Below are 24,005 nucleotides of genomic sequence, written 5' to 3'. Positions count from 1 at the left end.
ATGGCCCAGGGCTTGGTTGTGTTCTCCTGCTTGTTCCTCGCCTTCATCTCACTTTGGGGTGAGTACCCGAGGTTTGCAAATCAAGGGGTGTTAGACATGGAGGGGAGGGGACCGAAATCGCAAAGCAGTGAAGCATTCCTCCAGTTCAATCAATCAAAAATCAAAAGAGTTTCCGTCTAGACATTAGGAAGAAATTTCTAACAATTAGAGCGGTTCCTCAGTGTAACTGGCTTCCTCGGGCAATGGTGAGCTCTCCTTACCTGGAGGTTTTTAAGAAGAGGTTAGATGGCCATCTGTCAGCAATGCTGATTCAATGACCTTAAGCAGATGATGAGAGGGAGGGCATCTTGGCCATCTTCTGGGCATGAAGCAGGGGTCACTGTGTGTGTGTGTGGGGGGGGTAGTTGTGAATTTCCTGCATTGTGCAGGGGGCTGGACTAAATGACCCTGGTGGTCCCTTCCAACTCTATGATTCTATAAGCAGTGAGAATTTCCAAGGAAACTGCTACCAGATTTGGTTTCCTTTGGATGAGAGACCTCCCAGAGACTTCGCATTTGCTCTATATTCACGCATGTATGTGCAAGTGGAGGCAAAGAGGCGCTCCTACTGAGCAGCAGATCTGGTACCACACTTCACATTCTCTGAGGGACCTCACACCTCAAGGTGCAGGATCTTTAGCTAACTTACAGTTGCTTTCCTTTCCTTTACGGGTTGCAAACTGTTTCTTCTTCATACACTGGGAGTTCCATGTCAGGAGCCCCCAGAAGTTTTCCCACAGGGCCTTGTTTTGCACTGGAACCACAGCATGAGGGTTATCAGCAGTGCATGTTTTCCCAGCAGAAGAAATAACAGTTCTCCAGTGCCATTTCAGATTGGGCAAATGGTGCAGGGAAAAGATTTTAAATCCCCTTCCCTTACACTGTGGTCTCAATCTATGCATAGCAAGTAATTAGGAAAAAAACTTGGGTTGTCCTAACATGGAGTATGTATATCGCTTGGTTAGCCACTCACATCTGACCCCTTTCCCTCAGTAGGAGTATTCTATCTGTCGGTCGGTCGGTCGGTCTGTCATCTCTTAATCTCACTCTTCTTTCAAGGAAGTATATTTCAAGTATATATGGTTGTTTCCTCCATTTTATTCTTAGACCAAACCAGTATGCTGTAGCAAACAGTGTTGTAGGGGAAAGGCTTGGGTTCAAAATTATGCTCATCATTAGGGTTCAAAATTATGTTCAAAATTATGCTCATGTCAGCTCCTTTGTTGGAAATACCTGGAGATTTGGGGAGAGAAGCCTGAAAAGGGCCAGATTTGGGGAGGGGAGAGACTTCAGTGAGGTATAATGACACAGAGTCCGCCTTCCAAAGCGGCCATTTTCTCCAGATGAACTGATCTCTGCTGCCTGGAGATCAGTTGTAACAGCAGGAGATCTCCAGCCAGCCACCACCTGGAGGTTGGCAACCCTAGTTTAAGGGTAACCCAGAGGATATTTAGAAGTGGTGGAAGAGCTAGCAAGTAAAGTACAGAGACAGGGAGACTGGTGCTCACTGGTGGAAGGTGGCTTTAACAGCAACCAACCATGGGAAGAATCCATGCCAGACACAGGGAAGAGAAAGCGATCTCACGTTGATGGAGCTTGCCAGCCCATTTTTGCGTGTCCCACAGGCCATGGGGCATGTGTGGAGGTGACTGTCCCATCTGATCCGGTGATGCAGCAGAAGGGTTTGAGTGCAGAGCTCCCGTGCCATTACAAAACCTCAGTCGACAAGAACTTCGCGCTGGAATGGACGTTTGCGCCAGCCTCAACTTCTACTGACAACACCAAACAGGTAAAGTAGGGCGGGGAAGGGATGGGTTTTTCCTGGGGGAAGAGATCAATGCGGATTGGGTGCTCCAGATAAGCTGCTAATATTAACTATTACTTGTTATTGTTCTTGCTATTGCTTGTGAAGACCAGATATATGCTCCAGACTCATTTTCTCCCATCAATCAAGTAAAAGTTTTGTTGTATACTGGCCAATGGTGAAAGCTGTTTCTGGAGATGTCTCCAGCTCTGAAATGGATTCCCAGGCCCCAATGTCAGACAGCCTTACCTGAAACTAAGCACGGAAACTATTTTTTCTGTTCTGGTGGCTATTCCTGGAGATCTGGGGTTGGAGCCCGGAGAGGGTGGGGTTTGGGGACAGGAGGGACCTCAGCAGGGTATAATGCCATAAAGTCCACTTTCTGATGAAGCCGTTTTCTCCAGGAAACTGATGTCTGGAGATCATTCTCCATTGTCATTCTGGGAGATCTCCAGGACCCACCTGGAGGTTGGCAACCTGGGTCCCTGCCCATGTGTTTCCTTTCCTCCTAATGCTCAGTGACCTCAGCACTCTAGGGCATCCAAGCCTTCAGCTCAAAGAAGATTCCTGATGATTCCAGAGATTTCCTCCGTCAGAATCAGTGTTCTCTCCACAGATTCTCTACTTCGCCAACAACGTGCTGTACAAACCAGGCTCTCAGTCTGAACGGCTAAGCCTCCTTCATGACCCACCCACTTTGGGGGATGCATCCCTTCGATTAGACAACGTGCGAGCATCAGACGCCGGCACCTACACTTGTGAGGTGAATGACCCTCCCGATTTCTATGGAGCTGGCACTGGGAGTATCCATTTTGTAGTTTTAAGTAAGTCTAATTTTAAGTATAATGGGGGAAGGGACGTATATGCCTCCCTGTAAGCTTCATAATACCAGGACTCTGTGTATACTATGATTCTGTGAAATCACAGGAGGGGGAGCACAAAGTTTGGTACTGAGCACAGAATGCAGCATCCTGAGAATCTTAACTTGTATATTTAAAGAGAGCAAGTTTCTAGTCCTCATGGTTATGAAAATATTCTGGGAACTGTGTGAGCTCCATTGCACCAGTCAGTGTTTGGGGGCAGGATAACAGCACCCCAAGTAGCCCTTTTGCCTCCTCCCCCATCCCTATTTGGTATTTTGAGAACACTGAGGATTTTTGTTTAATTTAAAAAGCTGGTAATTTGAGTCCGTCTGCCGTAGAACGGCCATTCTTCATTCTTCAGTCCCTCTGAGAGAAGCAGATGCATTTCTTGACTAGTGTGTTTGCACAGAAATTCTTGTGCATGAACGCTAAGGCACTGCACAATGCATGGCCTGAGAAGGGGTGGTGGTTAATAAGTACACAAGAGTGTCCCTATTTTCACCTCTGAGAGGGGATGAAGGCAGGAAGCATCCACGTACTTTGGTCCACATCCTGATACTCTTTATAGAGTGCTTTCAGTGTTCAAAATGCTTCATGTCTATTGTGTGTGTGTGTTAAGTGCCGTCAAGTCGCTTCCGACTCATGGCGACCCTATGAATGAAAGTCTTCCGAAATGTCCTATCTTTGACAGCCTTGCTCAGATCTTGCAAATTGAAGGCTGTGGCTTCCTTTATTGAGTCAATCCATCTCTTGTTGGGTCTTCCTCTTTTCCTGCTGCCCTCAGCTTTTCCTAGCATGACTCTTGTCATCTCATGACTCTTGTCGTCTCATGACGTGACCAAAATATGACAGCCTCAATGTAGTCATTTTAGCTTCTAGGGTCAGTTCAGGCTTGATTTGATCTATAACCCACTGATTTTTTTTTTGGCAGTCCACGGTATCCGTAACCCTCTCCTCCAACACCATATTTCAAAGGAATCTATTTTCTTCCTATCAGCTTTCTTCACTGTCCAGCTTTCACACCTATACATAGTAATAGGGAATACGATGGCATGAATTAATCTAGTCTTGGTGGCCAGTGACACATCCTTACACTTCAAAATCTTTTCTAGCTCCTTCATGGCTGCCCTCCCCAGTCTCAATCTCCTTCTGATTTCTTGGCTGCAGTCTCCCTTTTGGTTGATGGTGGAGCCAAGGAATAGAAAGTCTTGAACAATTTCAATTTCCTCATTGTCAACCTTAAAGCTGTGTAATTATCATGTCTATTATCATGCCCTGAACCTTGCAATAACCCTGGAAGAGAGACCATTCTTATTATCTCCATATTACTTTGGGGGGGAAGAAGAAGAGTTGGGGGTTTTTATATGCCAACTTTCTCTACCACTTAAGGGAGAATCAAACCGGCTAACAATCACCTTCCCTTCCCCTCCCCACAACAGACACCCTGTGAGGTAGGTGGGGCTGAGAGAGCTCCAAGGTTACCTAGCTGGCTTCATGTGGAGGAGGGGGAAACAAATCCAGCTCACCAGATTAGTGTCTGCCGCCCATGTGGAGGAGTGGGGAATCAAACCCCGTTCTCCAGATCAGAGTCCACCACTCCAAACCACTATACCACGCTGGCTCTGGAAGGGGCTGAATGGCTCACCCAAGGCCAATCGGTGAGCTTGTGGCAGAGGTAAGATTTGAACCCAGGCCATCCCACTCCTGGATCATACCCCATAGCTTCACCAGCTCACATTCTGAGTTGAAGAATCCTTTTCTTCTTTTTCCCTCATCAGTGCCTCCATCCAGCCCAGTGTGCAAAGGGGCTGCCTACGCTCCCGTGGGCTCAGATGCCACCTTGACCTGCTGCTCTTCAGAAGGCGTGCCGGCACCAGTTTACTCTTGGACTCGGGTGGACCCCAAAACTCCACTCCTTCTGTCTAACATGGTACAAAGTAGGTGGACTGCTCAGTGGCCTTTATGTTTTTTGTATTTTATCAGAGCCATAGAAGTCAGTTTTTAAAAGGGACAGCTGTGTACGTGCAATGTTTCTTCCCACCAACAGGTGGCGCAGCCACCTGCAAACTGCAGGGAGTTTTGAGCTGCAGGGAGGTTGATCTTCCAGGTGTTTTGCATTCCCGTTTGTGAACCAGGCAAAAGCTGCTCATTGCCTTTTCATCAGTCATTCCAGCCCTTTGTTCAGATCTCTTCTGGCTAGATGGGGGTGGGGAAGACTTTGAAAATGCATCTTTAAGAGCTTAGCCCAAGCCAAAGGGAAAAAAAATCTTCCCCTGCGTGCACTAACATCAAAGCCAAGCATCGACAATCACCTGCCCCTCTTCTGTTTCTCTCTCAAAGAAATGTGATCAAAGACACCCAATTCAAGTAAATGCCAGCAAATAGTTTCAGAAGATGCGCTTTCCCTAAAAGTAGAACAGGAATGTCCTTTTGGGGGGGCGGGGGGAGTTTGTCAGTCTGCCTATCCACTGGGCTTTCACATGAACACATGAAGCTGCCTTATGGTCCATCAAAGTCAGTATTGTCTACTTAGACTGGCAGCAGCTCTCTGGGGTCTCAGGCAGAGGTCTTTCACATCACCTACTTTCCTAGTCCCTTTAACTGGAGATGCTGGGGATTGAACTTGGGACCACATGCTTCTCTTTAGTTTTGTTGTGGTGGTGGTGGTGGTGTGTTAAACCACTAACAGCATCCCTTCTCCAATCTCTTCTTCCCTTCTTTCAAATATTCAAGAAATGGGGCAGAGAAACCGGGATGGTAGTTTCCAAACTTATCTGAAATAACCGGGATGGTAGTTTCCAAACTTATCAGAGACACTGTCCTTCAGTGTTACTCCTCTGAAGATGCCTGCCACAGCTGCTGGCGAAACGTCAGGAAACAAAATACCAAGACCACGGTCACACAGCCCGGATAACCTACAAGAACCAATGAACTCTGACCGTGAAAACCTTCGACAATATCTGAAATAAACTTTTAAAATCTAAAAGTACCCTGGCGAGGCCCTAAACCCCTCTCATAAAGGAGGCTGCCTGTTGTGTCCCTCGCCTACATGATTGATCAGAGCTCAAGAGCCTTCTTCCTCTTCTTCTCATTGTCTTCTGCTATAGGAGACAAATTCTGCCCTGCCTTGGTCCTTTGTGTAACTGGAGCAATATTAGCTATCATCAGAGGAGGTTGTTTGTTGTGTCTCGCCATGAGTTTTTGATCACAAAGGATGCCCAGCATAATGATTTGCACAAAAAGACACAAGTGACAACTTACAAAAGGCAATTGGAAACCCCGGTAACAGCAAGAGTGTAAGACCAGTAATAATAAAAGCATACAGTTGTTCACATGAGGAAGGGCAAAGTCGGCGGGTACAAACAAACCTCAATCAAATTTCCAGCATAAACGTTTTTTAAAAAGAACAGTTATGCATTGTGCCAAGAACTTTGTTTTATCTGCCTGCCAACTTAATTAGGTACCCCTTTACTCTTTAGTTGTGAGAAAGAGAGAAAATGTTGCCTCTCCATTTTTTCAACACCATGTATTATGATGTACATCTCTATCAATACTTCCACATAAGTTCACCATGATACATCAAGAAGCTGATTTCCTAACTGAATATTTCCAGCTGAATGCAAACGTGTGCAAATGGCTGCTCTGCTCCCCAGCCTGATCCAGCAGCCGGGGCTGTGTATATATTGTCCTTTAAAAATAAAAATAAAAATCTGAAATCCTGTTTGTCAGCTGAAGGGAACTAAGATGGTGGTTTCAGTCCCTCACACACCCACTTCTCCCCAAACAACTGGCTGGTAGGTTTTTGTCTTTTCAAAAAGGACTGATAATAACCACCCCAAGCTGCTCCACACACATACTTTTCAATGCTAGCCTTGGTTTCCAAAGCCTCTAAAACCAAGCACTATATTTTAAGTGTTAAGGTTGGACAGGTGGTAAGGCTGGAGATCCCCTGCTATTACAACTGATCTCCAGCTGATAGAGATCAGTTCCCTTGGAGAAAATGGCCACTTTGGCAATTGGACTCTATGGCATTGAAGTCCCTCCCCTCCCGAAACACCGCCCTCCTCAGGCTCCACCCCAAAAACCTCCTGCCAGTGGTGAAGAGGGACCTGGCAACCCTAACAGGTGGTCAAATTAAAAAATATTCCTTCATTTCTGCAGACAAATTCCAGCTAGGGGAGTTTCCTTCAGGGCCACTGCAGTGGTCTAGAGTATAGTGTTCTGAGCTGTCCATAAACTAACTGTCCTACAGAAAACAGGACCTTTATTTTCCCCACCAGTGGCCTCCATTTTCATTCTGTCCTCCTTTCCTGTCCACAGATGAACAAACAGGGAGCCTTCAGTTGACCAACCTCTCACAAGTGTTCTCTGGGACGTATCAATGTGTCGCCTCCAATGAGTATGGCCAGGGGAGCTGCCAGGTATCCCTCCACGTGTCAGGTGGGTACAGGGTTAGAGGTTGCAAGACCTGAGCATTCTTCTGCTTTACCTTCTCTCTGAGCGACTGACACTTGTCAACTGCCCTTGACTGTTTTGATTAGCACAAGGGAACGGAGAGTGATGGTTTTTTGTTTCACAATATTTGTAAGTAAAAAGCAGTGTAACAAAAGAACGTTTCTTAAGGTCCTGGAATTTCTCGCCAGCCTTCAGAATGTGATAGCCCTCAGAATTTGGGGGAAGGGAACAGCATAGCCATACCTGTAATTATTACTTGCTGTTGAAAAGGCTCCTAAAATACAATTCTTTATGCACCTTAATCCTGAATGTGTACGAGAGCTGGCTTTTGAAACCACAAAAGCGACCCTTGCACAAACAGATTTTCCACAGCAATCCAAGCAATCCAAACATAACATTAGCAGTGCATAAAATTCTCTATCCATTCATTTTCAGTTTTTAATACAGGTTAAACTTTGGTCCTAGTTTTGACAACTTCCACAGAAATTCCGCCACCTTTCAAGTGACTTCAGGAATAGAATCATTCAATAAAAACTGGCATACAGAGGATTCTTGGCTAGATTTCATTTTATCAATCAAGGGTAAAATTATTTTCTTACGGGGGCCATTGGGCAGATGACAATTTATGATTATATGCTGTAGCGTGCCATATTGACTCAAGCCACATACACATATTCTTTTCTCGAAGGGAATATTTTTAAATCTACCATTTAGTACCTCTGAAGGAAGGGCATTAAGCCTGGCGAGCATAAATGCCCTCCGTTGAAGGGGTTCTTCAAGTGTAACAAAGTACTGGACAGCAATCCCAATATGCTCATCAGGAAGAAGGGGTAATGTAGTGCTTAGGAAGGCAGATTTCATATTTCTGGGAGTTATCTGGAAAAAAATAAGAGTCTTGGGGGCTAAAATAGCAGCAACTCAGGGGGTGGAACCCGTCACAAAATAATATAATGTCCACTTTATGCTGTAGTGTCTGAGGTCTTTTGAAAATAAGCTCCACTGTAGTAGCAATCAGCTGCAAAAATCTAAGGAGCCCACACCCACACTTCACTGTTTCACACTCCTCAAGGTGCTCTGCTTGGCTCTTATTAACTTCCATAGAGCCAGCTGCGTCCTCAAGTGTGGAGTAATACAAAGTTGATGTAGGTTAGGCTTCCAAACAATCATCCAACTCCTCCAGCACCGTAAATAGGTTCGATATGGGAATTTGAGGTGAGTAAAAATCATCAATTTTGAGTTGCTTCGACATGGATGGAGAAGGATCCTCCTCCTCCTCTCTCACTCTCTTATAAGATTTCATTTTAAAACCACACACGAATATTCTTCGGGAAGCCCAACATGAAACCAACCGACAATAGTTAAGGATACCAGCCGAGGGAGTAGGTCCTTGACTGCAAGGCAATCTTATCTCCCCACCGAAATACAGCTTCAGATGTCAAAACTTATCTTCCAAACCTTGGCTGGCACACTCTGTTGACTTTAACTGTGCTCCCTTTAAACACTATGTCCATTAAAAAAAAAAAGTAGATAAAACCTCAAAATAGACAGAGAGGAGCGTTCAACATGCTGCCGCCGCCATCTTGAGAGGTGGAATCCTCTAGCCCAACTCCAGATGTCAGATGAAGCCTGTCCACAAAATGATATCTTGCACAAAAATTACAGCATTGCAGAGCAAGTCTGCAGTGCTTGGGTGGAGAAAACTTTCCTCTGCTGTTTTCCCAAAGCAAACCATGGCAGGGTGGCAATTCAAATCTGAAACTCTAACCACTACACAACACTGGCGTTCGTCAGGTGGCTTCTGTTGAACAGTAGCAAGCAGCTTGGCCTGGATGTCATGCAAGTTGACTGATAGTAAGTTGCCCGGTGGTTGCCTGGTCCTAATGCATCCCCAACAGCCCTGGAAAGGGTCCTGCCCCCTCCCCCTCCCTTTAATGACAGAAGCCAAGGCTTGAAGGCTGGCAATACAGTTGTGGTTGCCTAGCAGTGACTACTGAGAGCATTCATTTCTTCAAACCTAAAGACACTGACTCTATTATTTTGGGGGTTTTAAATCCCCCAATTTATGTCGCTGTTGTTAATAATAATATAATAATAATTTTCGGATTTTTTTTTTTAACAAACCTGGGGCTTTTCTCAGGTTTGTACAAAGGTCTGTCTTGTATATTCATGGTCCCAGTCTTCTGGGCCATGTTGAGAATTAGATATACTGATGAGACACTGGTGCCACCTCGTGGCCAATATGTAACTTTTTTGTCCCAATTTTGGCATGCTTGCGAAGTGATTGGATGACTGATTAATAATCAGCGGCATCCAAAAGAGACCCCACCAACCCTTCCTGTAGCCATTCTTAGGCATAATCAAGAATATGTGAAATCTCAGATGACATGTACAAAATCATGCCCTCGTATTCTTTATGAATTAACCTTAATTCCCTGCCTTGGAGACTTTGTAATAGTAATAAACAGTTTAATTAATTAGTAAAATGGTAATAAATAGTAAAATAGTAAATTTTAAAAATAAATCTGGACTTCATTCCCTGATTCCCAAGCTCAGAATAGTTTATACGCTCCGCAGATGTGCAGTACAGCTTTTCCCGGAGTGTACCATTTCAGGATGCAGCCGTGTGAAAGGATGGGTGCACACATGAACACACATGGAAGCTGCCTTATACTGAATCAGACCCCTGGTCCATCAAAGTCATTATTGTCTACTCAGACTGGCAGCGGCTCTCCAGGGTCTCAGGCAGCAGAGGTCTTTACATCACCTACTCGCCTAGTCCCTTGAACTGGAGATGCTGGGGATTGAACTTGGGACCTTCTGCATGCCAAGCAGAGGCTCTACCACTGAGCCACAGCCCCTCCCCAGGGCAAGGATTTCATATATGAAGGATTCCCCCATGGTGGGGAAAGACACCTTTCTGAAAATACAAAAAAAGCATGAAAGGGGGAAAGCTAGGGTTGCCAGGTCCCTCTTTGTTACTGGCGGGACGTTTTTGGGGCAGAGCCTGAGGAGGGCAGGGTTTGGAGAGGGGAAGGGCTTCAGTGCCATAGAGTCCAATGGCCAAAGCAGCAGTTTTCTCCAGGTGAACTGACCTCTATCGGCTGGAGATCAGTTGTAATAGCAGATCTCCAGCTAATACCTGGAGGTTGGCAACCCTAGGGAAAGTGGGTCTACTCTCCCTGGAATGCTATTTTTCCATTGGCGGGGACATTCAAACATACCACATGCACACCACCTACAAAAAAGGTTTCATTCTGTCAATTGCCTGAAGCACCCTTTGCAAACACTTTCGTGCAAGTATCCTCATCTCATGCCTAAGTGTTCATTGTAATAAAACAACCCCCCCACACACACACCCATTAACCACTCTGCTTGTTAGTATCTTTGTTAAAAGTATAGCTAATCTGTATTAAGGGGTCCTCCATAGGCAGCTGCAGAATCAGGCTACAACCATGTTTGCTGTCACAGTGTACTTTTGATCCAGGGACTTTCTCTGCGGGTGTTTCTGTTTGTACCAATCACTGCTGACTAGATCCTTTGTTCCCTGTTCATCCCTGGACTAAATCTCTGACACCAGGGGCGAAAACGCCTGGTCGCTTGATCCTCCTTTCATCCCTGTTTTAGCCAGGATCGAACGCACATTAGGCGAAACGCATGTGTTCGATCCTGGCTGAATCCTGGCTGAATCCTGATCCCAAACAGTCCTTTGGGGATGCCTTTTAAGGCTTTTTGGCATGATGGGATCAATGTGGTAGCTGTGCATTTATTGCTAGGGTTGCCTCTTTGCCACCGGCGGGAGGTTTTTGGGGTGGAGCCTGAGGAAGGTGGGATTTGGGGCGGGGACTTCAATGCCATAGAGTCCAGTTGCCAAAGTGGCCATTTTCTCCAGGTGATCTGATCTCTATCGGCTGGAGATCAGCTGTAATAGCTGGAGATCTCCAGCTAGTACCTGGAGGTTGGCAACCTGTTTATTGCACCACGTCCGGTTGCCTGTGCGGGGAATCCCAGAGGCTTCTGGGCCCTCAGCAGGATGCACAAACGTCATTGTTGTCATAAACAATAAATAGGGTCTGAGGTGCTCTTGTTCTCCCCCCCACACACACACACACACACTGCATCTTATCAAGTGCAAAATGGCCGTTTCGGCACTTGAAAAGGTGCACTTGAAAAGGTGCACAGCTGTTTCGGCACTTGAAAAGGTGCACGGGGAGGTGGGAGATGAGCACCATGCGATGGGCCTGATCAGGATTGGACCCTTCTGGCATTTTTAAAATGACTTTAAAACGGTGGTGGCATCCTTGTGGTGGCCACGAGGACACCTTTGCATCTAGTGCGGCCCTAAGGCAGCCAGAGTTGAGCCTACAGGGCCCCAAATGGGGCAGGGCAGGGATGGTGATCCGGGAATAGTACTAGGCTGCCGTTGCTCCAGTTGTGGAAGGGGTTACATCACCTCATTTAGTAGCACCACGACAACATATAGCCAAAGCTGCTCCACTGAAACAGGCCTCCGGTGGTCTTAAATAATGGGGGAGGGGGGGGGGCTTGCCCTGTGGGCCACCATGTCCTCAAGATTAAGAATGCTTTTTGACTGCTTACATTTCATCTCTGGCGGTGTCGTGGTTAAGAGTGGTGGTTTGGAGCGGTGGACTCTGATCTGGAGAACCGGGTTTGATTCCCCACTCCTTCACATGAGCGGCGGAGGCTAATCTAGTGAACTGGATTTGTTTCCCCACTCCTGCACACAAAGCCAGCTGGGTGACCTTGGGCTAGTCACACTCTCTCAGCCTCACCTACCTCACAAGGTGTCTGTTGTGGGGAGGGGAAGGGAAGGTGATAGTAAGCCGGCTTGAGTCTCCCTTAAGTGGTAGAGAAAGTCTGCATATAAAAACCAACTCCTCCTCCTCCTCCTCCTCCTCCTCCTCCTCCTCCTCCTTCTTCTTCTTCTTCTTCTTCTTCTTCTTCTTCTTTTTCTTCTTCTTCTTCTTCTTCTTCTTCTTCTTCTTCTTCTTCTTTTTCTTCTTTTTCTTCTTTCCAAAGCTTATTTCAATACCGTTCTCACTGACAAATTTAATCTCTGGGTCCTGTGGAGTGTTTCTGAAAGAGATTGTTAACCATGACCAGTTCCCACCACAGGAAGGGGGGAGGATAAAAACCCCACAATTTGACTTCCTGTCAGAGTTTGAGGAGATTTAGGGTCTCCTGTTTTAAAAGCTGGTGTTCTCTGGCTGAAACGGTCTATTGCCAAGGAGATGCCTGGCACGAACCCCTGCCCAATCCGTCTCTGTCACCTGACCGCCATTAAGCGACTTGCAGGATGTTCTGGCATCCTCAGCCGCCTCGACTACTCGCATCCCGTTTTTCCGCCTCGTCTCCCACTCAGGTCGGAGCCTCTCATTGAATGAGCTCCTTCTGTGGGCAGCTCCCTCATTAGCTGGCTCCCCATCATGGCTAAACGGTTGACTGCAGGGAGAAATCGGATGGCATCTGTACACGTGGGAAGGAGAAAACACCCAGGCTGGGGGAAGGGATGGGACGATGGTCGTAGGAGGATGGCGGATTAATTAAGACATTAGAAAATTCAGGTCAAAAATATTCTGAACATTTTCTTTCAAGGCTTTCAGAGAGTCTCGGGGAACAGGGTGAAAGAATCGCCTGGTGGAAGAATACATTTAAATGCAAGGAAGTAAATGGAGATCTTATCCTGAAGCGAACAACTTCACTCGAGTCCCTAACAAGATCCCTCTGCTTCTTGTTTGTGTATCTTTCTCATACATCCATGTATGTATGATATGTTTTTCATCCCATCTTTCTTCTGAATACATTGCAGAATACATTTTTTTTGCCATCAAGTCACAGTGGTGGTTTGCCATTGCCCGCCTCCGCGTCACGACCCTGGTATTCCTTGGAGGTCTCCCATCCAAATACTAGCCAGGGTCAGGGCTGAGAGTGTGTGGCTGGCCCAAGGTCGCCCAGCAACCTTCCATGGCTCCAGTGGGGATCTTAACATGGGTTTCCCAGGTCCTAGTCTGACAACTTAACCATTACACCGCAATGGCAGAATACATGCTTCTCCCGTACTCTGCTTTATACTCACAACAACCCTGCAAAGTAGGTTAGGCTAAGAGAGTAGGGTGGATACTTTTAGTCTAGTTTAAATCTAGTTTAGCCCTCTACATATATTGTGTGCATTGAAATCAACACACATGAGGGGGGGAGACACATGCATTCTGGCGCCATCCCCACCTGTGCATGAGCACAAAGTCTTTGCATGTAGGAAGTGCACGTGCATGAACAACAACCCCCCCCCCCATGATCAGGTGCAAAGCAGGAGACAGATCTGTGCACGTCCGATGTACATAGACTCTGTGTTCAGAAGCTGATGATTGTATGTAGGTGAGGCCTGAGCCCAGTGCTTAAGAGCATGCACAGAGTGCTACAGATGCTGGTTCTCATGTAAGCATGTTCTTATTTTTGTAAATTCAGAAGTCATAATGATGTTTCCCTCCTGTTGTCCCTTGCCAAGGGGGGAGGGTACCAACTTGGGGGGGGGGGACACCCATGCAAGTAGAATGAATTCAACATCCTTATCCATGGCAAGTGGTGTTGGAAAGTGCTGTCAAGTCGCAGTCGATTTATGGCAACCCTGTAGGGTTTTCAAGGCAAGAGACAAACAGAAGTGGTTTGCCCTTGCCTGCCTCTGCATAGCAACCCAAGACTTCCTTGGTGGCCTCCCATCAAAGTACTAATCAGGGCCAACCATGCTTAGCTTCTCAATGGGAACAACTGTAGGGGAACAGTTAACAGTACAGGTCAGTGTTTCTAGAATTATAGAAACGAATGGGCCATAATCCACTAATTCCAGAGTAAACTGAATTAAACACGGAGGTTTAATATTCAGAACTAATTAGAAGTCTGAAGTTTGCATCTCTGAAATCTATTATTATTTCTCTCTGATTTTGGAAGAATATGCACAGGGAAGGGGAGAGAGTAGAAATTTTGCAGCGTGTTCAAAATACATTTTTGAAAATGAGTGGTTTATAAAAGCAGAGCTGTTGGGAAGAAACATATGGTGTGATGTGTGGTTCTTAAAGCATCTATATTGGTAGAGTGGCGGGGAGCATTTAAAAAGCAGGATCTAGTAGAAGTGGTAAAAGTAAAGAACAACCACAAAAATAAGGGTATAACACCCTCTGTGTGGAAAAAAAAACCCTTTACATAATTATTGTGTAAGAATAAATTTGAGGGCATCCAATAAAATTGACCAATGGAGGTGTTAAAAAATAGTTTGACCTGTGGTACTCCCTGCCACCAAAAATACAATTTTGAACCATTATTGTGTAGGATGCTTGGAATATCCATCCTAATTTTTAGGGTGGGCATTTAGAGCTTTATCATTATCCTGACCTGCTAAAAACATGGATACATGTCTTGTGCATAGCTATAATTTCTGCCTCTCAGAACTGCATGATTTTTGGGAGGAGGTTATCGTTTTTACCGTATGCTGCCTTTTTATACTTGGGCTGAGGGCACTCCTGCACTTTTAGACACACAGTGGGGTGGGAAATGGAGTGGGAAGGGGGCTTCACATAAGTTCCCGAAAGCCTCTTCTCAGGATTGTGGTGTGCCTGGGGTTGAGGATCTTACCTTTTGCCAGCAGACCAAACGAATTGAGGTGCACAACTCCTTTGGTACAAAATCACCAGAGAAAGAAAGAGAATGAAAGTTCCACTAGGGATGGAAGCAGGCCGACTCAACATGCCTGCGAAGTAGGGTTGGCAACCTCCAGGTAACAGCTGGAGATCTCCGGCTATTACAACTGATCTCCAGTCGGTAGAGATCGGTTCACCTGGAGAAAAGGGCCGCTTTGGCAACTGGACTATGGCGTTGAAGTCCTTCCCCTCCCCAAACCCCACCCTCCTCAGGCTCTGCCCCAAAAACCTCCCGCCGTTGGTGAAGAGGGACCAGGCAACTCTACTGAGCAGAGCCTTTTGCTTAGGAAATCTTGGTGTACCCCAGTGCATCAAATAGTACCTCTAGGGCTATTTCAGGTTGGAAAACAGGATGGGGGGGGGGCTGAAGCCCCTTCTTCTCGCACACCGTGGTTCCAGTCTGAATTGGGCCTGCAGCTTGGATTTGAAACACGTTTTGGATCTCAAGGGGAAAACGTAAGAGCCAGTGTGGTGTAGTGGTTAAGAGTGGCGGACTCTTGTCTGGTGAACTGGGTTGGTTTCCCCACTCCTCCACATGAAGCCAGCTGGGTGACTTTGGGCTAGGGTTGCCAGCTCCCTCTTTGCTACCGGTGGGAGGTTTTGGGGGTGGAGCTTGAGGAGAGCGGGGTTTGGGGAGGGGAGGGACTTCAATGCCATAGAGTCCAATGGCCAAAGCAGCCATTTTCTCCAGGTGAATTAATCTCTGTCGGCTGGAGATAAGTTGTAATAGCAGGAGATCTCCAGCTAGTACCTGGAGGTTGGCAACCGTACCTTGGGCTAGTCACAGTTCTCTGTGAAATCTCTCAGGCCCACCTGCCTCACTACGTGCCTGTTGTGAAGAGTAAGCTGGTTTGGTTCTTCTTAAAAGGTAGAGAAAGTCGGCATATAAAAACCAATGCGCAGTTAGGCCCCTTTGGCCATGAAGTGCTTGGTTTTGTTTGAGAAAAACAGGAAGCAAAGTCCCAGGAAGAACCGTCCACGGGATGGGCAGTGGGCCATGCTGCTTTCTGCCTTATGTGAGTGCCGGCAACAGATGGTAGGGGGGAAACAGCTGGTTCTGTGACTTTTCCATATCACTGTCAGATCTTGAAATCTGCTAAGGGGGGGTCTCTCTTTGTGTTTTGAAGGCTTTGCACAAGCTGGAACGATTGCCGGAGCCGTTATCGGGGTCCTCTTAGCACTTCTACTGCTTGGTGCAATTGTAATCTATTTCTTACGCAGCCGAAAGCAGCAGAAACAGAAGAAAAATACACAATCCATATACAGCGGGAATGATATAAGGTCAGGGCTGTTGTCTAAAGTTTACCTTGCTCCTACTGTTTTTCAGGTATAAAGATTTTGCAAAGTATTCTTGTTAACTGATTCCTTACAGGTTGTTCCCAAAGGGGAGCAGGTTGGAAGCCGACAGCCAAAAGTTAGAAGCAAAACAAAACAAAAAACCCCACTAATGGCATTTTGACAGGTGACGCAGAAGATAATTTCTGTCGAGCAATGGAAATTATTTCCATTTTACAGCTGTCATGCTATAAATCCTAATCTAGCAGGTAACTTGAAAATTATACAAGTGCAATGAGAAAACTGGGTTCATGGAGAGGGGAAATCCTCTTTCCTAAATGTGGCTGATTTCTCTAACCTCTTGTGAAGTTAGGAAATGTGGAATTGACTAACCAAATGCAAACTGCTTTCTGGTCTAATCAATTTTACCCTAAAGGATATTTTTGTTTGTTTTTTTAAAAAGCTTTCTTATCCTTTATGACTTTTCAGGGTGGAATATAAAATTAAACAAATAATAATTCATCTAGTTCAATTTACAACACATAATGTGTGTTGAATCCCACACGGATTCTTATTGTGGACAGCTCCATACACTGTCAAAAACCCACCAGGGTAATTAATTTCCTAGCGTACAAATGATTAATATATAGACTTCACTGCCTAAAGATGTGTTTATGGCTGCTAGTTTAGATGGCTTTAAAAGGGAATTAGGCAAATTCACGGACAGTTATTAGTGGCGAGCCTCCATGTTCAGAGGCAGCATGCCAGTGAACGTCAGGTGCTGGGAACAAACCATAAAGGAGGAGGAGGTGTTGCTTTTATGCCTGCCTGTAAGCTTCCCAAAGGCATTTGGCTAGCCACTGTTGGGAGCAGGATGCTGAAATCGATGGATCTTTGGTTTGATCCAGCCAGGTGATCGTTTCTGGAAGGAATGGACTGCACGATGTCACATAACGCTAGCACGGATATCATGACTTCAGAGGAGGGCAGTAGAGGCAGTAAGGATAGATAGGACATTTCCTGTGCCTCTGCTACTGTCCCTTTGTCACAAAGACGCTGTTTAGAGGACTTCCTTCCTTCCATCTCTCTCTCTCTCTCTGTCTCTCTTGAGGGCTAGACATGGTTTCTACAATCTCTATCCATCCTAACTCCGACAGATAGCTAGAAACCTTTGCCCTATATTTCCCGTCAAGTATGGAGTTCTGTTGCATTAAAGTAGTAGAAAAGAGCAAGAGTCCAGTAGCACCTTAAAGACTAACAAAAATATATATTTTTGTTAGTCTTTAAGGTGCTACTGGACTCTTGCTCTTTTCTACTACTGCAGACAGACTAACACGGCTACCCACTGTGAATTTTGTTGCATTAAAGAACTTCTATTTATTTTCTAAAATAACAAGCCTCAGTGGTGAACTTATTCCTCAAGTAGCCAGGGCATAAATTCTGCTGCACAAACTTCAGTTCTGCTTTCTCTTATATGCTTTGTAACCATTAACCCATTGCTGGAAATGGTGAAGGGTGAATTCAGGTGAACGGCGACCAGTTATTAAATTTGATCAACATTCCATGTATCAGCCGGTGCCTCTTCCCCACTTACTTTTTGCCTATTTGGGATGGCTACTGCCTTCATAAAAATGCTCTCTCCATCATAGAGAACAAATGATATGTATCTCCTACAGACATTAAACAAGTGATTTCACCTGTTTTATTGCTGCCTGTCAGGCTGCTGATAAATGCACAGGAGTAGGCTCAGGTTTTTTTTAAAAAAAGCTAGCAATTTTACTCAGATTGATTTCTTTGACTGAATGAGTTTGTTCAGCAGCTTATTGTCCTATAATCAAAATTATCAGTTTCAATGCCAGTGTGTCTCTTTTGCAACGACAGTTATTGGAAAGGGAGAGACAAAATGGTTATCGGGAATGCAGCAAAAAATGAAAGATGGTAACAATTCAAAATTCATCACAAGTTTCCAGTTTTGCCATTAAAATGTGAAAGGCCAGATTAAAATTTGAACTTTGTATTTGACGTTTTTCCTGTTATTATAGTTTGTACATTTTGGGTTTGGAATCTCTTGATATTGGGAAGTATCAAATGTCAAATCTCATTCACTGTTATTCAGCCAATACTAAATTCCATTGAATGTCATCAATCAAATACCACCAAACAGTAAAGGCAAGTGATATTGGATGTCAAATATTGATCTCAAATGGATGGCGAATATTTTTAAAAGGCATATTCAGCATGAATATTTGCAGAGGAAAATTATGGCAGGCGAATCCAATCTAACTCTCACCTGGAGGCAGTCAGTTCTGCTCTAGGGGACCTGCCACAGCGGAGGTCTAGAAGTTCACCTGCTGATTACAGGTGTGAATAATGGGTTGCTGAACAGCAGATGGTGTCTGAGTGCTGCTAGCAAAGGCAGCAAGATTCCAGGTGTTGCTACATAAAGGGCTATTTAAAAATGCCAGACCCTTGGCACTTGATACAAAATTGGATCTACTTCTGAAAAGTCTATGAAGCTAAATGAATTTATGCTATCTGATGCTAATTCTCATTCATTATCTCCCCCCTCCCCTCGGTTTAAAGGGAGGATGCCACAGCCCCAGGGATCTCGGAAGGTTCCTTGGAGAGAAGAGACAGCAAGTCGGAAAGCCACCTCTTGGACAAGTTATCCTCCAGGCCTGCATCTGCTAGCACCACCAAATCACAACTGCAAAACTTTCTTGTCTGAGTTTATATAGAGACTGTTTCTGGGTTTGGTGTGCGTATGTGCTCTGTTTCGTTGCAGTGCGAATGTTTCCTGTGGAGACAACACGCCACATCAGTTTTAGGCAACCCTTTATCTGGTGTCCCCAATCTGCCTGCGAAGTTGTTGTACATAAGATCAGTTCTCTGATGCTTTATTCATTATTTCCTAACCCCTGCATATGCAGTCAGTCTGTACACCTGCTTGTAAAATTCTGTTTTAGCAATGCACGTGAAATCTGCTCCCATTCCTACCTGCTTGCTGGGCTGGGTGGCAACTTTTGCCTGAATGGGAAGATGCTCCCTGCACCCCCACTTCTAAGCAATCATGAGAGTCAGACCTTGCAACAAACCATGATTAGTGCAAACTCATGTGAACAAACCAGAGATTCCTGCTTGAACATTGTGTCCTGTTACCTGTGCTCGAGGCACTAATGCTAGAGCAGCATTCAGAACCATGGTAAACTGGTTTGTTTAAGCTGTGGTTTGCACAATAACCTCCAGTTCGGAGCATTCTGGTCAGCGAAGGTTTTTTTGTCTGCATAACAAATAGCCCCGTGGCGCAGAGTGGTAAGCTGCAGTACCGCAGTCCAAGCTGTGCTCATGACCTGCGTTCGATCCCGACGGAAGTTGGTTTCAGGTAGCCGGCTCAAGGTTGACTCAGCCTTCCATCCTTCTGAGGTCGGTAAAGTGAGTACCCAGCTTGCTGGGGGTAAAGGGAAGATGCCTGGGGAAGGCACTGGCAAACCACCCCATAAACAAAGTCTGCCTAGTAAATGTTGGGATGTGACATCACCCCATGGGTCAGGAATGACCTGGTGCTTGCACCTGGGACCTTTACCTTTTAACAAATAGCTGGGTATCCCATCATTGGAGGCAAGGTGTGTGATGGCTAGGCGCAGGGCCTTTTGAGTAGAGGTGCCACTTTTATAGACTATTCTGTTCCCCAGCAGGCTTACCCGGCATCGTCTTTGCTGGTGTTCAGGCATCAGGCAAAGGCTCCCCCCCCCTTCTGTTCTCTTTGGTCGAGTATAATTGTGTGTTGTGGTTTTGCCCTAAGCTTGTATAATTCTAATACTGCTTTAGCTGATTCGCCTTTCCTTGATGTTTTAATGTGCCAATGTTACCACTGCCATTTTTAATAGGAGTTAATATACTGCTAGATGTCTGGCGTTCCCACCTTCTTAAATATTCCAGTTTAATGAATTACTCTGCAATAATGTGTATATTTTACTTATTTTTGTGAACCACTTTGAACTCTCTGGAAAAGCAGGGCAGCAGTGTTTTTAATGAATAAGTGACACTCTGTGCAGGAACGATCAAAGCCTCATAGGCGAGAAGGCCCTGAAAGCTGATATGGTGTCTGAACTATTGGATTTTGCACCTGTGCCAGTTTCTATCCTTGAAAAAGCACAATTGCTGAATTCACAGAGCTCCTCTCTGGATTTTCCTGTGACAGAAACCCCTGCAAGGTGCAGAAAGATCCAAACTGCTCCAAGGTTTCAGATCAACATTCCTTTATTCACATTCCATCTTGGTAGAAGAAATCACATGCAAAACCGAAAGGATATTTCGAAAGACGATTGCACTAACTCCTGCCGACTGTTAAAGGTGTGCACAAGGACTGGGTAAAGAGCATGGGGTGTTTGCAAGCCGGAGGAAGGAACGGGGCATGATTGGAAGGTCGCTGAATGGACAAGGAAAGTCCCTGCATGTTGTTTTCTTTAGAAATCTTTCTTAGAGATCCCTGGTTTCTCGGCATTTGTCTCTCCAGTTTGGTTGCTGTCCTGCCTCTAACAGCTATAAACAAAAACACAGCCACTGGTTGTTGTTTCCCCCCCTCTTCTCCATCACCTACTCTGTTCTCCTCTCTGCTCTGGGGAAATACTGGAATCTTACCTTCAACTGATGAGAGGGACAAGTGGGTGGTGGCATGAAGGGAACAGATGGGCAGATGAAGCCCTGGCTGCATGTGGCTTCTTTTTTCAGTGGCTGGTGTGTCAGGGAGCCTATTCTTTTTCAGTGGCCGGAGTGTCAGGGAGCCTCTTCTTTTTCAGTGGCCGGAGTGTCAGGGAGCCTCTTCTTTTTCAGTGGCCGGTGTCAGGGAGCCTCTTCTTTTTCAGTGGCCAGTGTGTCAGGGAGCCTCTTCTTTTTCAGTGGCCGGTGTATCAGGGAGCCTAGACTTTTTTTAGAACTCCCATCTACAAAGAGCACACAATCAGTATTTCAACTGTAATGACGAATGCAGGGTTTGGGGAGGGAGGGGTGATGGGGAAAATAAAAACAGGACTCTACACCATGGTTTCCAAAACTAAGGGCTATAATGGACAATTTGTAGAGCATAGGTTTGGAGGCAAATTGGATATCCTATCAATGATGACTTCAAATGCTGATGGGGGAATCTTAGAAACTGTGGGCTCCCCATGGGCCCACCAGCCTAAAGAACTTGTGAATCAAGGACCCTGTTCTATTGCTAATGTTAAGCTCATAGCAAAAGCACTCACCACACCATGAAAACAACTGAGGACGTTGATAGAATTAATATCTCAACCTTGAATTTACTGATGAATGGGAATGTTAAAGGAGGAGACTGGGTGAAGGAAAGGAGGTTGGCTGCACAAAGTCTTTAAAGGAATTTTCTGAAGCCGTGGAACGCAAAGGAACAAACAAGCATGCAGCATGCAAGCAAAGACTCTATGGAATGCCAAGTTGCAATGAAGGAAGGGGTGGTGTATTCCTGTTCTGGTTGGAAAGAGACAATAGAGGGGTTTTTTGTGTTTAGAGGGTTGAAGGTGGCATTGGAGTGTTGCAATACACTTACTCATCCCACTTCTTCCTCTGACAAACAAATGGGGCAGGATCAACACTCACTCTTGCTCTTTCCCGGCCTGTGCTTCAGGAACGCTGCCTGCTATATACATTTCAACAAACCAAATACATGTATATGTGTGTGTTTATCCTTCACCTTATCAAAATAAAACTGAAAACCCTTTAAAACCAGTTGCATAACTATTCTGGGGATGAATAGGGCAGTTCAATTGGTGATATCATGGGTGGTAATCAATAGCCACCCATGTCATCCACTCCGTTTCTGGCACACTGGAAATGTGCAGAATTGTTTTTCCCCCAAAGAGGTTGCTCCAGGACAGCCTGGAAGATGCTTTCAAACCATTGCTATCACAATTAAAATGTTACATCTGGTTATAAGTGGTGATGGTTAAAATTAATGCAAAAAATTTCAAGGTTGTAGTGTTTCCAAAAGCCAGTACAATCTGGAATGAAGACAGGCAGATCGTGTTAATTGTGGCAGAAATGATTTGAACGTATCTGCACTGAAAAGTTTCATATATGTCTTTGAACAAGCTCTAGAAATGTCTCTAGAAATTTACAATGCATCAGGCACAAGGAAGCTGTGGTGGGTACCTATTGGTTAGTACCTGTGACATCACCACCGTACCTTCCCTGCAAATCCCCAGAACCTACTTGCTACTCACTGTTTTTAAAGATGTTGGTAATGTACAGGATAAACATACATGTGTATAGATATGCATATGCCTTTAAAAATACATAGCCCGGTTGAAGCACAAGAGGAGAGAAAAGAGTGAGATGGGATCCACCATTCATTAATCACTCACAAAACACATGCACATGTGTATGCAAGTGAAGGAGTTAGGATCATACCCCAGGTGCAGAGCCTGCTGTGACCATTGCTAAGAATATTATGTCTGTCTTTGCAGAGATTACAGGGGGTGAAAGCTAAGTGCACCGGTACATCTGTCTTACTATTCCCAACTCTATTATCTGTCTCCAGTTTCTGCTGGCCAGTTGTCAAAAAGGCAGCAAAGAATGAGCAATGCAAAAGGTAACCTACAAGGCTGGTGAGGGGGAATCGAAGAAGTAAGATCAAAGTGGGCACGGAAAGTCAAGAAACACAGGCTGGGCTATCAGTTCTGCACATAAATGCATGTGCATTAGATGTTTATACAGTGATGTGCACAATACAATATATGATCTCGGAGCTGAGGAACTGGTATGTGCAGAGGAAGGGCAGAGACCGAGCGCAAAGGAGGGATTCAAGGTCTGCTTGATAAGGGCATAGAGGGGAGCATCGGCATCATGTTTCGAATGGACGGGACGGTAATGACGGTTCTGGAATCAAAGGCAGTCCGGGGAGAAAGCTGCAGAGCGCCGTGTCTCTTCTGTGATCAGACGGGCTAGGCTGGTGATTGCTCTTCTGGAAGCTGGAAGGTGCTGTTCAGAGGACCAATCAGAAACCTGGCTGGATGCTGCTGTTTCATCCGTTTCTTCGTAGACACTGCGGGAAGAAGAGAGGCCCGGTTAAACTTGTCCTGTGCTGACTGCTCTCAGTACGGTGCTCGTCCACACACACCCCAGAAAAGAAAAAGGAAACCCAGTAGAGACAGAGTAGAATGACATGCAGCCCTGAACTTCTTGTTCCATCTGAAAATAGAAAACCACAGATTTCCTGGTAGCATGTCTGGTTGGGCTTCTCAAAAGGCCCCTGTTGGTATCAAGGCCTGAGAGCTAGAGGAGGGGCCATAGCTTCATGGCAGAGCAAATGCTTGGCACATGCTGGCAGAAAGTGTCATCAAGTTGCTGCCCACTTACATAGGGGTTTCAAGGCAAGAAATGTTCAGAGGCAATTTGCCATTGCTTGCCTCTGAATAGCAACCCCGGACTTCCTTGGTGGTCTCCCATCCAAGTACTAACCAGCGCTGACCCTGCTTAGCGTCTGAGACCTGACAAGATTGGTCTTCAATTTAATCCCCTGCATCTATGGTTAAAGGAGGCAGCAGGTATTGGAAGGGGCTTTGGCCCAGAGGTAGAGCATTTGCTTGGCATGCAGAAGGTCTCAGGTTCAATCCCTGGCCTCTCCAGTTAAAGGGACGAGGCAAGTAGGTGATGTGAAAGACCTCTACCTGAGACCCTGGAGAGCCACTGCCCGTCTGAGTAGACAATACGGACATTGATGGACCAAGGGTCTGATTCAGTATAAGGCAGCTTCATGTGTTCTTCATGTGTTCAAAAAACCTTTATGACCTGAGGCTGGAGAGCAGCTGCTGCTCAGAGCTAGGTGGACTAAGGATCAGATTGGAC

General features: G+C 45.6%; 2 protein-coding genes across 2 annotated transcripts in view; one reads left to right on the top strand and one right to left on the bottom strand.

Moving 5' to 3' along the window:
* VSIG2 (V-set and immunoglobulin domain containing 2) lies at window positions 1-7,267 on the top strand. The gene is made up of 6 exons (XM_056860880.1): window positions 1-58; window positions 1,665-1,828; window positions 2,460-2,667; window positions 4,485-4,643; window positions 7,027-7,146; window positions 7,248-7,267. The coding sequence occupies exons 1-6, from the start codon at window positions 1-3 to the stop codon at window positions 7,265-7,267; spliced, it is 729 nt and encodes a 242-aa protein (XP_056716858.1).
* Window positions 7,268-22,982: 15,715 nt separating this feature from the next.
* Window positions 22,983-24,005, bottom strand: part of NRGN (neurogranin) — a 35,358-nt gene continuing 34,335 nt past the window's right edge. Inside the window, exon 3 of the mRNA XM_056860695.1 lies at window positions 22,983-23,202. The gene's annotated coding sequence lies outside the window, so the exon portion shown is untranslated. The remainder of the gene's footprint in view (window positions 23,203-24,005) is intronic.

This window comes from Euleptes europaea, chromosome 14, assembly GCF_029931775.1.
Source record: "Euleptes europaea isolate rEulEur1 chromosome 14, rEulEur1.hap1, whole genome shotgun sequence".
In the NCBI taxonomy this organism is placed as follows: domain Eukaryota; kingdom Metazoa; phylum Chordata; class Lepidosauria; order Squamata; family Sphaerodactylidae; genus Euleptes; species Euleptes europaea.
Note: the sequence above shows the minus strand (reverse complement) of the source record. Positions and strands in the feature narration are given on the sequence as shown.

Excerpts from the sequence above, each read along its gene's own strand:
- VSIG2 (XM_056860880.1), top strand. The coding sequence starts at position 1 with ATGGCCCAGGGCTTGGTTGTGTTCTCCTGCTTGTTCCTCGCCTTCATC. Across the intron at positions 2,668-4,484 it reads TATCCATTTTGTAGTTTTAA|TGCCTCCATCCAGCCCAGTG; the intron begins GTAAGTCTAATT and ends TTCCCTCATCAG. Across the intron at positions 7,147-7,247 it reads GGTATCCCTCCACGTGTCAG|CACAAGGGAACGGAGAGTGA; the intron begins GTGGGTACAGGG and ends TGTTTTGATTAG.